At 44.7% G+C, this 12653-nt stretch overlaps 1 protein-coding gene across 1 annotated transcript in view; it reads right to left on the bottom strand.

Moving 5' to 3' along the window:
- LOC135218791 (acetoacetyl-CoA synthetase-like) overlaps positions 1 to 11720 on the bottom strand; it is a 71167-nt gene extending 59447 nt beyond the window's left edge. The window contains exons 1-2 of the mRNA XM_064255241.1: positions 11478 to 11720; positions 2161 to 2382 (exon numbers count right to left, since the gene is read on the bottom strand). Coding sequence (XP_064111311.1) covers positions 2161 to 2382; positions 11478 to 11583 — 328 coding nt within the window. The 5' untranslated portion in view covers positions 11584 to 11720. The remainder of the gene's footprint in view (positions 1 to 2160; positions 2383 to 11477) is intronic.
- Between the last annotated feature and the right edge of the window lie 933 nt (positions 11721 to 12653).

Here is a 12653-nt window from a genome sequence, read left to right as displayed (position 1 = left end):
GGTGGAAGATAGACCGGACGTACCCATACACAAGGGTGCACCCAACGACAAACTACAATCCACAGAAACTGTCATAGTAGCCGCAAGCTGCCTACCTTCGTAACGGAAACATTCGGTGATGGAGCAAAAGTGTCACCTAAAACCGAACCCGCATGCTTCGCGGCCGGTATCTTACAACCCACATCTATTAAATGGCTCAAATGTGGCCTTGCAGAAGCTTCTGCAACCACCTGGGAACAGATTTAAGTCTGTGCAACTGCTTCGACCGCAGCCAAGAACCAGCCACAGGAAGACTGAAACCAACACCGAAGAAGTGGCCGAAACAGAAATATGAGGAGAGAACTTAAAGGGAGATTTGGAATGTAAGGTTGGAATAGGAATGGACAGAGCAGAGGAGGATAGAGGAGAGGAAGACAAAGAACAAGCCATCTTTTTGAGGGAGAAAATAGACAGAATCAGTACTGCCCTGATAATCAAGAAACACGTCATTGGAAAATTCAGGGAAATTCCTTAGAACATGTTCTCTTATATTGGGAAACCCAAGATGACAACACTGTCTTACCAATAATCTATACCCTTGGGATAGACCAAAGAAGTTATCATTATACTCTGCCAAATTAAGGGACTGATTGTCTGCAATACCACTACCGAAATAACTACCCGGTTTCAACATAGAGGGAAAGGGGACCTTCTAAGAAGAAGGCACTTCCTCCCGAAAATCTACAACTGACACTGAATCAAACTCCACCACAACCGCTGGTTTAGAAGTCTCATGACAAGGGACAAGGCCTAGAGGCCAGAAACAATACATCTGAAGGATTCAAAGGAGAAACCACCCTAACTGAATTTTTATCCAAACCGAGTATACATCTTGTGACTGCAGTGCCTGAGCTGCAAACGCCTGGGCGCGCAACCCTTCCACCCGAGATATGACTGCGCAACCGGTACCCAAGTGACACCTGGCTGAGCCAAACCTCTCTCATACACCGAGCCTGCCCTTACAACTTAAATTCCTGCACACCTAACTTGCTATCTCTACACATCTGAGTCTGACCTAGAGCTAGCTCTACTTCAGAACTTACACCATGGGGAGAAGAGGGGGAATCTGCTATGAACACTGCCTGCTCCGCGCCAGGGGGGGGTCAGCAGATCCTACTTTTGAGGCTTGCAGACCTCCATTAACCCCAGCACCCTGTGGGGCTGATTGTGGAACAGGCATCGAAGCTGAAACTGAACGATTAGTATCCCCTATACTACTACTGTCTTTGTCCTCACTCAATTTACTTAAAGTTTGCAAACAAACTCGTCATACTTGCTTAAAGTTTATCTTCCATCTTCCTAAATAACTTAGGACTAAATCCTCCTTTCCTATCTCTACATACACTTGCTTTTTGAAGCTAAGGACTTTCTATGTTTGAGATAATCCTCCATCTGATTGATTGACCAATCCCTACATTGGTCACACCTCTGCCTAAGATTACATTGCACCTTTCTGCAGTTTATACAAAGAGAAAGTGTCATTTTTTAGGGTACTCACCCTTGTCATGCATGAGTTGCAGTGGCGAGGAGCTCCGACATCTCCGGCGGCAGGTTGTTCTGAAGGCACAGTCGTAGGAGAAGGCTTAGGGGAACCGGCTGGCTGAGATTCCCTTTGCAGTTTTTCCATCATCAAATCCAAGAGTCAATCCAACGGGGTAATCAAAAATAAATACAAAGTTGTCAACCAAATTCATCCACTGCAAAGCTGTGAGGGTTGGGCTAATGAAACCAAAAAAGTTCACTAGCGACGGGATATGTCTATACCGTCGAGCAAACTGAAAGCAACTGAAGGGTAGGCTGATGGCAGCCAGTACGTACAGCAGTGTTGTCAATGGTTCACAGGTAACTCAGTAGACAGTTTACTGACAGCCTTGGTAACAGTGTCAGTTAATTACCCAATTGATGGGTAAGTTTTGTGAGGATGTAGTTCAGGCTGGTCAGTGACCAGGGCTAATTCAGGTGTTCAGGAACTGTATTGCAATAGAGCTATCTTAACTGTTAAGTAAGATTCATCCTGAATAAATATTTTCAAGTAGAGTTTATCTAATATCATCATAACTGAATTCCTAGCAAAAATCTATTCTGAAATCAATAAAATTGTGACAAATATTGGACAAGTACCTGTTGCATAAAGTGCCACTCGCTCATCTTGAAAACGCAAGAGATTCTCAGCAAAATTCAACTTGGCTCCTGCAAACCACCTAGGAACTTGAGTAATGTCAAGGGATGTGTCAACAGTCTGGGTAGAAGGTGAAGAGTATATGAACTGTCCATAATTCCACCAGGTTTCCCAAAATTCACTGTACTTGTCAACAGACCACTTGTAGAGATCATGGTAGTCTCCTGAAAAGAAAAAAATTGAGCTACAAATTATTACAAATGAAACTCACAACCTGGGTGTGTGGAGTGGTATTGATTTCACTTAATTTTCCCAAGGTTATGTATCCACCTCAGATGATAGCCTATTATTCTAAAACATATATACTATTTCTATTTACTTTAAACTATAAATGTTTATAGAAGTAGAAAATATACTGGCTGTTTTTATCAGAATGAACAAAAACCATTGCATAAAAAATACAAACCCAATTAGTAAAGAGTAATACTGTTTTGACCTGCACTATAGTAGATTCACATCACCCATGCATCTGATGTCTAAGCTAGTCCCTTATGACACTCCTGATTGGCTGTTGATAAGCCAATCACAGGGTTGAGAACTTCCAGTCTCTCTCGAGAGAGTTCACGTAGGTAGGATGTGTGTTCCACCTCTCCTGAGGGATACATCTTTCAAAAGTATCCCTCAGGAGAGGTGGAACATACACCCTATCTACGTGAATTCTCGAGAGAGACTGAGAGTCCCAGCCCTGTGATTGGCTTATCAACAGCCAATCAAGAGCGTTGTAAGGAACTGGCCTAGACATCAGATGCACGGGTGATGTGAATCCACTATACTACAGGAGGTTGAAGGAGAGTGTGGATATGTCCAAAGAGTGGATATAAAGTTAGTGAACAGCCAACCTTCACCAAAATCCTAACCTCAGTCTGGCTAGCATAAGCAAACATAAGCTAAATATATATTTATATTTAACATTCTTAGGAATAAGATGTATACAGTGGTCTCCCCATTTTCCCCCACCCCCTGTGAATATATAGAACTCACGAATAGTTGCAACCCATATAAAAATGCTTAAAACCTCCTATTTCGTTAGTTAAAACTGAAGAAAAAACCACTACAAATTTTTATACCTGATTTTTTTAAGTTTTATCACAAAAAGTGCATTTTATGATGAAATTGATGAAAAAAAAAAAAAAAAAAAAAAAAAACAGAAATTTGAGGGTATTTCTCATAGAAAAATACAGCGAGTAGGCGAATTTTCCGCGAATAATGCGGGGAAATGTTCCAGAGAGAAATCTGCAAATGTGAGAGTCCAAGAATCCGGAGAACGCGAATATGGGGGGTCCACTGTACATACATTATTACAATAAACAAACAATACACATTTTGAAAAAAAACAACCTAATTAAGAATGCTTTCTTTGTTGTAAACTGTCCATAATACCAGAAATACACATCTCTCACTCCTCAATGGAATGGCCAAGAATCGAACTCGCGACCACCGAGGTGCGAAGCAAACACCAAACCAACCACGCCACTGAGGTGCTTATGCAACTATTGTAAAGTTTTGCCAAACTGACCTTTGAGTTATCAATGAGATTAAAGTTCTTGTGTTTCACTTGGTTTGTGTTTTCCTCCACATAAAAAACTCACCTTTCCCACTGTGGTCTCTCGAATTGTAAGATATAAGGGTGGAACAGAACGAAATATAGTTTAGACCAAAAGCCAAATGCTGGGACCTATGTCATTCAGTGCTGGAAGGGAAATCTGGAGTGGGTAGGTCTGAAAGGTGTAAAAGGAGGAAAACCTCTTGCGCTTGCACTATGAAATAATTGTTATGAGAGGGTGGACAGTAAGAAGAAAGAACAGTATCATTAATATTATTGGATATACAGTAAAAGGAATGAAAGGAGTTGCAGCTAGGGGCCAAAGAGATGCTGCAAAGATCTTTAAGTAATGCCTACAGTACAACCTATGAGGTGCACTGATGACACTACCCCTACTATAGGGGATATAGGGGCAGGGTTCACTATCTTTAAAATAACAATTTTTTAAAGTAAATTTTATTTTTCCTAACTATACAAACCTGAGGTCCTTTACATAAGGATTTACTTTCAGCGTAGGCTGGAATTTGGTCGTAAATGAATAACAAGGTACAGTGGTACCTCGACATATGAAATTAATCCGTTCCGAAGCGGCCTTCGTAACCTGAGCTTTTCGTATCTTGAACAGCATTTTACATGTAAATTGCCTAATTCGTTCCAAGCCCTACAAAAACAACCCAGTTAATTTTATAGTAAAGCTAAATTGACCAATAAACAATGAAATACAACAATTTGGACCATTCAATACCTAACTTAATACATACTACTAATATGTACTACATAGTACCTGTAAATAAAGTGTATTAGTGTACATGGTATACAAGAAATACTGTACGTACATACGTGCGTATGTAGTAAAATGTGGAAGCTTACCTTTCGAGTGAGGCTATCTCCGAAAGTAGCGACAGAGGAGGACAAACGGCAGAAAACTTGTATGTACACTTAACTTTACGAAACACATTAAAAAATGTCAGGAAACATAAACTAAACTTTACGAAACACATTAACAAAACCGTAACACTTAACTTTACAAAAAATTTAAAATTAATTTTTATTTTTACTTTTTTTTTTTTTTTTTTTTTTTTTTTTTTTTTTTTTACAAAATTTCAATTTCTTCACCACTTTCAACTTTCTGTTTTTCGTAGTATCAATTGGATCTTCCTTTTTGCTTACTCCTACTAAAGGCCTCTTTAAAAAATAACCATCCAAGGAAGATTGCTTCTGCCTACTTTTCACAATGTTCCTGAAACAACTAAGGCAAACGTCATCAAACTGCGCAAGCATACGACCTGTGTAAGCCTTTTCGGGGTGTCTCTTTTCTACAGATGATTGCACCTTATGAAAAGCAGCTAGAGCATCCTTAATTTCTGCTATTGTCATAGGGTCGTCCTCCTCCTCCTCGCCGCTGCTTGCGAACTCTTCTTGAACGACGTTATGTTGCATGGCCTCCAACTCCTTCAGGTCATCCGTTGTAAGCTCCTCTTGGTGTTCCTCGAGAAGGTCATTGATGTCGTCCTTGTCGACGACCAGCCCCATGGACTTGCCAAGTGCAACGATCTCGTCAAGATCTGGTTGTGAAACAGTTTCAGGATTATCAATTGTTCCTGAATCTGCACCAGCTTCGCCCACGTCGAATCCCTCGAAGTCTCAGGTGGATACGGCATTAGGCCAGAGTTTCCTCCACGAAGAATTCAAGGTTCGCCTCAAAACCTCCTGCCAAGTTTGATCGATAGTCAGATGCATATCACAACATCGAAATGCTCCTTCCAAAATTCACACAAGGTGAGGTTTGTGGTATCAGTGATGTCGAAACATCTCTTGAAAAGATGTTTCATATACACTTTCTTGAAGTTTGATATCACTTTCTGGTCCATGGGCTGTGGGAGAGGGGTGGCGTTAGGTGGAAGAAAAAGAACCTTGATGAAAGAATACTCCGCTAGGATATCTTCCTTGAGGCCAGGAGGGTGAGCAGGGGCATTGTCCAAAAACAACGAAGGTAGAAGGTGAATGCCACCTACGTCTTCACAGCCGAACCGAGAGAAGTAATTCTCAAGATTCTGAACCTGTGCTTACAAAGGACTGAAAACGCTAAACCGCTATTTCATTGTTGTTCGGTGAGAAGTCGTAGTTGCAATGAAAGTGGGGCGCTTTTCAGTAATGAAAACACAGGGATGTACTGCCTGAAGAACTGCTTCTCATGGGCTGATCATCATCTTCTTCAGGTTATCCAGGGAGGACAATATACTTGGAAGTAGAGCTGGCAGGGTGGGGAACAGGCGATGTCTTCCATTATACACCTGTAATTCGGGGTGAACAATGAACAATTGCACACCTACAAATACAAGATATTTTTAGAAGACAAACTCAGATGTCTGAAGAAATCATTCCGCATCGCAGGGGTGTGATGCAGTGGGAGACTAGGCTACAGACTTCTGTTACCGTGCGGTAAACAGAAAGATGATAGAGTCTATTGAGATATCTCTGTCTGAAAATTCTCGCAATGTCCAAGGCAATGCTTTAGAGATGGTTATTCATGTATGCGAGAATCCCAGTCAATCAGAGACCTAAGTCTGTGATTGTCGGGCAGAGATACGGTTCGGTAGTCAATCATTGTATAGGAGAGAGACATAATCCGACCGTTCATCTCGGAGAGCCAGCTGGTACTGGGCTGCGTCAGGCAGCTCAATACATAGTTAGCTCTCGCTTACTCGTAATCCTGAGTTGCCAGGTAATCCATTCCAAGAAGGAATGTGTTCGGCTAGAACCATCGAGCGTAAAAAAAATACGCTCGAGCAATTGTATTTAAACGAAACGGATTTCGGTAAATACAAAAGCTGAGGTGGTGTTGTCATAACAATACCATAAGTATCTCAAAATCGAAACTGGTAACTCCTGGGAGGTTGCAGTCAGTCCCGAGTTGCAGTTCAATTAAGATACTATTCATCTCGGTCACAATCCGTAGAGTTAACTACAGTATGTGCCTACACCCCGGACAATTCAACTGATTAACAGAATCATGTCGCGAGGCCAATATACGAAGTATATTTGTAGGTTCCTATACAAAGACCTCCATCCTAAATTCTTTTCCATTCGAGGAATGAGAATAAGGATTGGAAGCCGACACCCTTCATTCTCTAATCAAGAGAGTGAAGAAGTCTTCCCCGAAGGAAAGCTTCAACGGTGATAACAGAATACCGAAGACGATAGTTCAAGCCAAACTGGATGTCCCCGTCCGCTCTTCTCTATCCCAGGGTTGGCCACCTACTGTGAGATATTCTTCCTTCAGTAGTAGTGCTTCTTCCAAGCGCTAGAAATTCCAGGAATTCCAGCATTCGGTGAGATTCCCGATAATCGTAGTAACAATTATCCGGGATTCTCGTCTAGCCCACTCTGGACCATGGTTTCGCCCAAGTGTTAGCAGATCGTAAATATCCAGAACACTCTGAGAGTGCTAGAAATTCTGAAGAATTCTAAGCGCTCGGCGAAACCCCCACCGAATTCGTCAGACGATCATCGGTTGGTGGTCCTCCCGATTCCCGTAGAAATCGAGGATGGGGCAGGATCCTTCCTCAACGACGGGGATTTACGTCCGGTAGGACCCTAAGGTCCCCCCAGGAACGCAGTCCCCAACGTGGAATCCTACAGAGAACGCTCTGCAGGATCCCTCTCCTTTCCCTCGCAGCTGTAGGGAGAGAGGGAATGGGGGAGGAATTGGATACTTGCTCGCCTTCCCAGCGGAACTAGCAGTTGGAGAAGCGAGTACGAGCAGCCATCACCTTGCGGCGATGGCCTCTCAGAGTCTGGGAAGACGTATCGTTAGGAGAAAACGTTTTCCCAAGGAGGGTTACAAACTCGTACTGTAGGTTAAGCGTCTGCCGCCACAGTGAACGTCGTCTGGGTGGGGCTGATCGAGCACCTGACAGGAGAGAGCCGATACTGTCCTCCGACGCGTCCCAGTCCTCGTCGAGGCCAAAACCTCTCAAGAGGACCGAAGGGGAGCGCGCCCTGTTCTCTTGAATGCATGGTCCAGACGGACCATCACGTGAACAGCGGTGATGGTCCCTCCAAATCTGGGAAGCGTCATTCGTCCTTGCCAGCCCCCCAACCTTCACGGTCACTCCTGCTTGCCTCGTTCCTCCTGGTGTAGTCTAAGGAGGTTGAAGGGACAGGTGAGGGAGACCTGATGCTCCTACCCTTCCTACTAGCATGCTAGTAGGCTGGGAGGACTGCAGGCGATCGAGCTGCAGGTCTGGACCAGCGACTTCTTGTGGAGAAAAGCTGGACCAAGGAACGGAGCGTCGGTCTTGTGTCAGGGGAGCTGTTATGAGAGCTCCTCCCCTGCCTACCAGCAGAACCGGTAGGCGATCATCAACCATGGTGATGGTCGAGTTGCTGGTCTGGACCAGCGGTTGGCGATCATCAACCACGGTGATGGTCAAGTTGCTGGTCTGGACCAGCGGTTTTCCTGCGATCGAGCCGCAGGCCTCCTGGGGAGAGCGGCTAGACCGAGAGCAACGGCAACGGTTCCGACAGCAATCTCCCCGAGGTCATTGTGCTGACGAATCAGCACAATGACCTCAGCAAAATTCCTCTGGATCTCAGAAGTGACCGCATCTTGAGGAGTAGGACCATCAAGCCCTTCCAGCAAGAGCGATTCCCGAGACCCCCCTCCTTCAGAGGGAGGAACAGCGGCAGACCACTCCCAGTCTCCTCCTGCCACTCGCGCATACGACCTGGTCGATCCGAGTACCGTGCCTGGCATGTAGGGCATCGTGGCGGGATCGTGGGGGGGCCGCCCCTCACGATCACTCCTTGTTATCTCGCCCTTCCCGGTGTAAGCCGAGGAAGTTGAAGGAACAGGAGAGGAAGACCTGACGCTCCCCCTTCGCTCACCGGCAGAACCGGTGTGCTTGGGGGGCTGCAGGCGATCGCCAACCCGCGGTGGCAATCGAGCTGCAGGCCTGGTCATGCCGCTCTCCTGGGGCGAGCAGCTGGACCGAGAACAGCGGCCCCGGTCCCGTGCATCAGGGGAGCTGCTGCTGGTCCCCCTATCCGTCAGGCTGGAAATGCCAAGTTCTCTTTAGAAAGTGCCGTAGCACTCTAATACGACAAAGTAACATCTCGTCTGGGTCATTACCACAAAAGTTCCTTAGGGAGGGGATCGTAAAGGAATCAAATCTTTCGTCATTTACCGAAGGATTCTGAGTCTTCGCTACGAAATCCAGGATGAAATTAAGCATAAGAGATCGCCACCCCCTCAAGTGTCTGACATTATAAGAGAAACCATGAAGCTCACCTGCTCTCTTTGCCAATGCCAGGGTCAACAAAAAAATGGTCTTGAGGGTCAGATCCCTGTATGACAACTCTCAAAGCTGCTCATAAAGGGTCACGAGTCAAGCTCCTTAAGATGAGAGTCCCATCCTGAGTTCGGGTGCACCATCCACTATGTCCCCGCGAGAAGAATCCTGTGGCCGACGCCCTATCGAAGATCAAGATAAGCCCTGTCAACCTCGGGAATAAGAAGACCTCGCCCGGGATCAGGCCGCCGATCAGAAGTGCCAGCCTACAGCATGGCCCCCTTACCAGCACGACACTTCTCTGCGACACCAGCACCGGCTGCCCCCGCCCGTTGATCCTAACCTCCAGCAGTGAAGTGATCCACAGCATCTCACACCTGTTGGGCCATACAACGATACACCTTCTGATGAAGAAATTCATATGGCACGGCAACCAGAAGGACCCACAGGAATGAGCCAGGAACTGCATTCCCTGCCAGTCTAGTAGACTCAGTCGGCACACCAAATCAGATGTAGGTGATTACCCACAACCCAGACGGAGGTTCGATCATGTTGACGTCATAGGTCCCCTGCCTCCATCCGACGGCACCAGATACCTCCTGACGTTCATCGATCGGTCCACCAGGTGGCCCGAAGCAACCCGGATGACGGAAGCCACCACCAGTGTCTGTGCGGAGGCCCTCCTCGCCAGTTGGATCAGCCATTTCAGAGTGCCAGATGACATAACAATGGACTGCAGACCTGCTTTCCTATCGGACTAGTGGGCCGCCTTGGCCCACCTGATGGGGACAACGCATCACAGCAACACCCCCTACAATCCCGCAGCCAACGGCATAGTGGAAAGAGTCCACCACTCCCTTACGAACTCTCTGATGGCATGCTGCACGGGCAAGAATTAGAAGTTGCAGCTGCCCTGGGTCCTCCTCAGCTTCCCCACTGGCCCATAGGCCAACGGCAAGGCGTCCCCAGTGGAGAAGGCCTACGGAGAAACACTGGTGGTGTTGGGCGAATTCTTCCCGACGAACGCCAATGCCGTGGACATCCCGATTGCAAGGCTTCGGGAAACTGCCAGGAAATTCACGCCCTGCCTCAAGACTTTCTCCGACAGGATTAAGTCTTGAGGCCCCTACTGCGTCCTCTGCCTCACGGACTAGGCCTACCTTTTCCTCATATACATGATCGCAAGGATTGGGTCTCCGTCGATAGGCTGAAGCCCGCTTTCCTGATGAGCGAGAACAACACCAAAGAGGAAACTAGCAGACGTCCCAGGGTGTCTCCGCAAAACAGAGCGCCTCCAGAGTTTCCCAAGTCACCCAAACGAAGCTGCAGCCACTCACAGACGACAGGGGAGGAATCCTGTCGCCTGGCCCTCTGGAGGACTCAGAGGTCGAGAGCTCCCAGAGACAGCTTATCTCACGGACTTGGGAGCATCACTGCCCTCCAGCACGCTATCGCGATTAGACATCCTGCCTCCATTTTTTGTCTTCCAATTATCATTTCATAATTATTGTCTGGGGGGGGTGGGAGTATATATTTGTAAGGACAACACTTTATCCTGTACATTTTGTATGTAATTATCGTAGCCGTGTTGTTCCTTATACCATCCTGTAGAACATTCTCAGGCTTTGCCGCCGATGTATAGCTAGTATAGTAATTCACTTAATAGTAGCCTATATACCTACTAGGTATTCAATGTTTGTAGCAATATTATCTGTATTACTACTAGGTATGAATGTCACTGAGAAAACACAAATCGGCTCGCTTCAGCCGGTTTTCTCTTTCGTTGTTGTTGTTTTTGATTAAGCTGACCTTGTGTCAGCACGGGCTCTTGCTCACTGAGCAGCCCATAATTTCTCTCTCGCTGGTCGGGTACTAGGCTAGGTACATATCCGTCCGCACACTTTACTTATAAACCTTTCATACCTGTAATAAAGAACTATGGGCTGCTCTTTGAGTAAGAGTCCGTGCTGGCATAAGGCCCGCTTAATCTCCAACAACAAATAGGCTAGTACCTAGGTAATACATAAAGTTAGCCTAGGTACTACTAGGTAGTATAGATATATAGGTATAGTAGCTACCTACTACCTAGCTAGTTACTTCTGCTTTGCCTGCTTCTCTGTCTAGTCCTCACAATATCACCTTACGAGATACTACCTATAGCTTAAGTAGGGCCTTTGAATGTCCTTCAACAATAAACAAAATAAGTACTAGGTACTATAATTGTTTATCGTATCAACTGAACAAATACATAGGTAATAACTAAAAATTGTTTTTTAAATAGTAGGTATGGAGGATCTTGCATCAGCTGCTCGCAACTTTCTAAATGTTCGACTGTCAACTACCTACTAGGTACCTAGTATAGGCTAGGTACCTACTACTACTAGTTATTACCTACTACTATACTTAATAAATCACTGCTTACCTAATCTGAGATTATATTTCTTGTTCACGTGTTCTCGAAAGTCATCTAACTTCGTTTTCCTCCTAGGATCCGGTTTCCAGAGACACAAATCTTCCGTTCCGGACATTTCTGTGAATTTTTTTTAACACTCTTTTGAGGATACGAGACACACACACACGGAAGACTGACTGAAGAGTGGACTCAATGTAGCAGTAAACAGATGAGTGGAACGGCTACAGCCTCACTGAGACACTGTCTGGCCCTCCAGTCAGGGCTGCCAGATTTTCATGACCAACTTATCGTACAGACGTTTAAAATTATCGTTTTTTCTCCAAATTATCGCAAAATATATCGTATGCATGTGAAAAATTATCGTATCTTTATCATTATACTATGCCTCTACAGTAATCAACAACATTTCTTGGTATCAAAATAAATACATGAATATCTTTTTATACAAACTCTACTGTCTCATTATAAAAAAACAATGTGAAATTTTACAGAGAATAAATATATGAAAACTGAAACCCTACATCATACATTGTGCATGAGCAAAAACAATAAACCAAATTTAAAGAAAATGTTCTTTACCAAAATTATAGTTAAAGTTTTACTATAGGCTGCATTATCATACAGCCGTGAACTCTTTTTTTTTTTAAACGTCTAAGTAGGGTGGCCATTTCTAAATTTCCAAAAAGGAGGACACCTCACATGTTTGTTATATATATATATATATATATATATATATATATATATATATATATATATATATATATATATAGAGAGAGAGAGAGAGAGAGAGAGAGAGAGAGAGAGAGAGAGAGAGAGAGAGAGAGAGAGAGCTGCATAGATACAGTAACTTTTACTGCTAACAAAAAAAAAATTGATTTTACTGAAATTCCTGTACTACATATAAAACCCATTGTGTTCTCAGCTTGATTGCCTAGAGGTTTATTTCTTGCATTCCAACGCAACCTCTGAGGCTAGCTGGGGAAAACAAGCTTATTTTTCAGTTGAAATTTAGCTTGTCAAAGCTGGATTTAATATTACTACCATAGTAAAAACCGTTTGCTATCTGCCATCAAGACTGAATGGCAGTGGCCGAATGGATATAGGCTATCTCGCATCCCAAGAAAGGGGGCAAATTTACGTCCTCCTTAAGGTTACGGAGAATGGAGGACAAAGGTTCAAAGGAGG

This window comes from Macrobrachium nipponense, chromosome 1, assembly GCF_015104395.2.
Source record: "Macrobrachium nipponense isolate FS-2020 chromosome 1, ASM1510439v2, whole genome shotgun sequence".
Taxonomy (NCBI): domain Eukaryota; kingdom Metazoa; phylum Arthropoda; class Malacostraca; order Decapoda; family Palaemonidae; genus Macrobrachium; species Macrobrachium nipponense.
The sequence above is the reverse complement of the archived record's forward strand: the minus strand, read 5'-3'. Positions and strand labels throughout refer to the sequence as shown.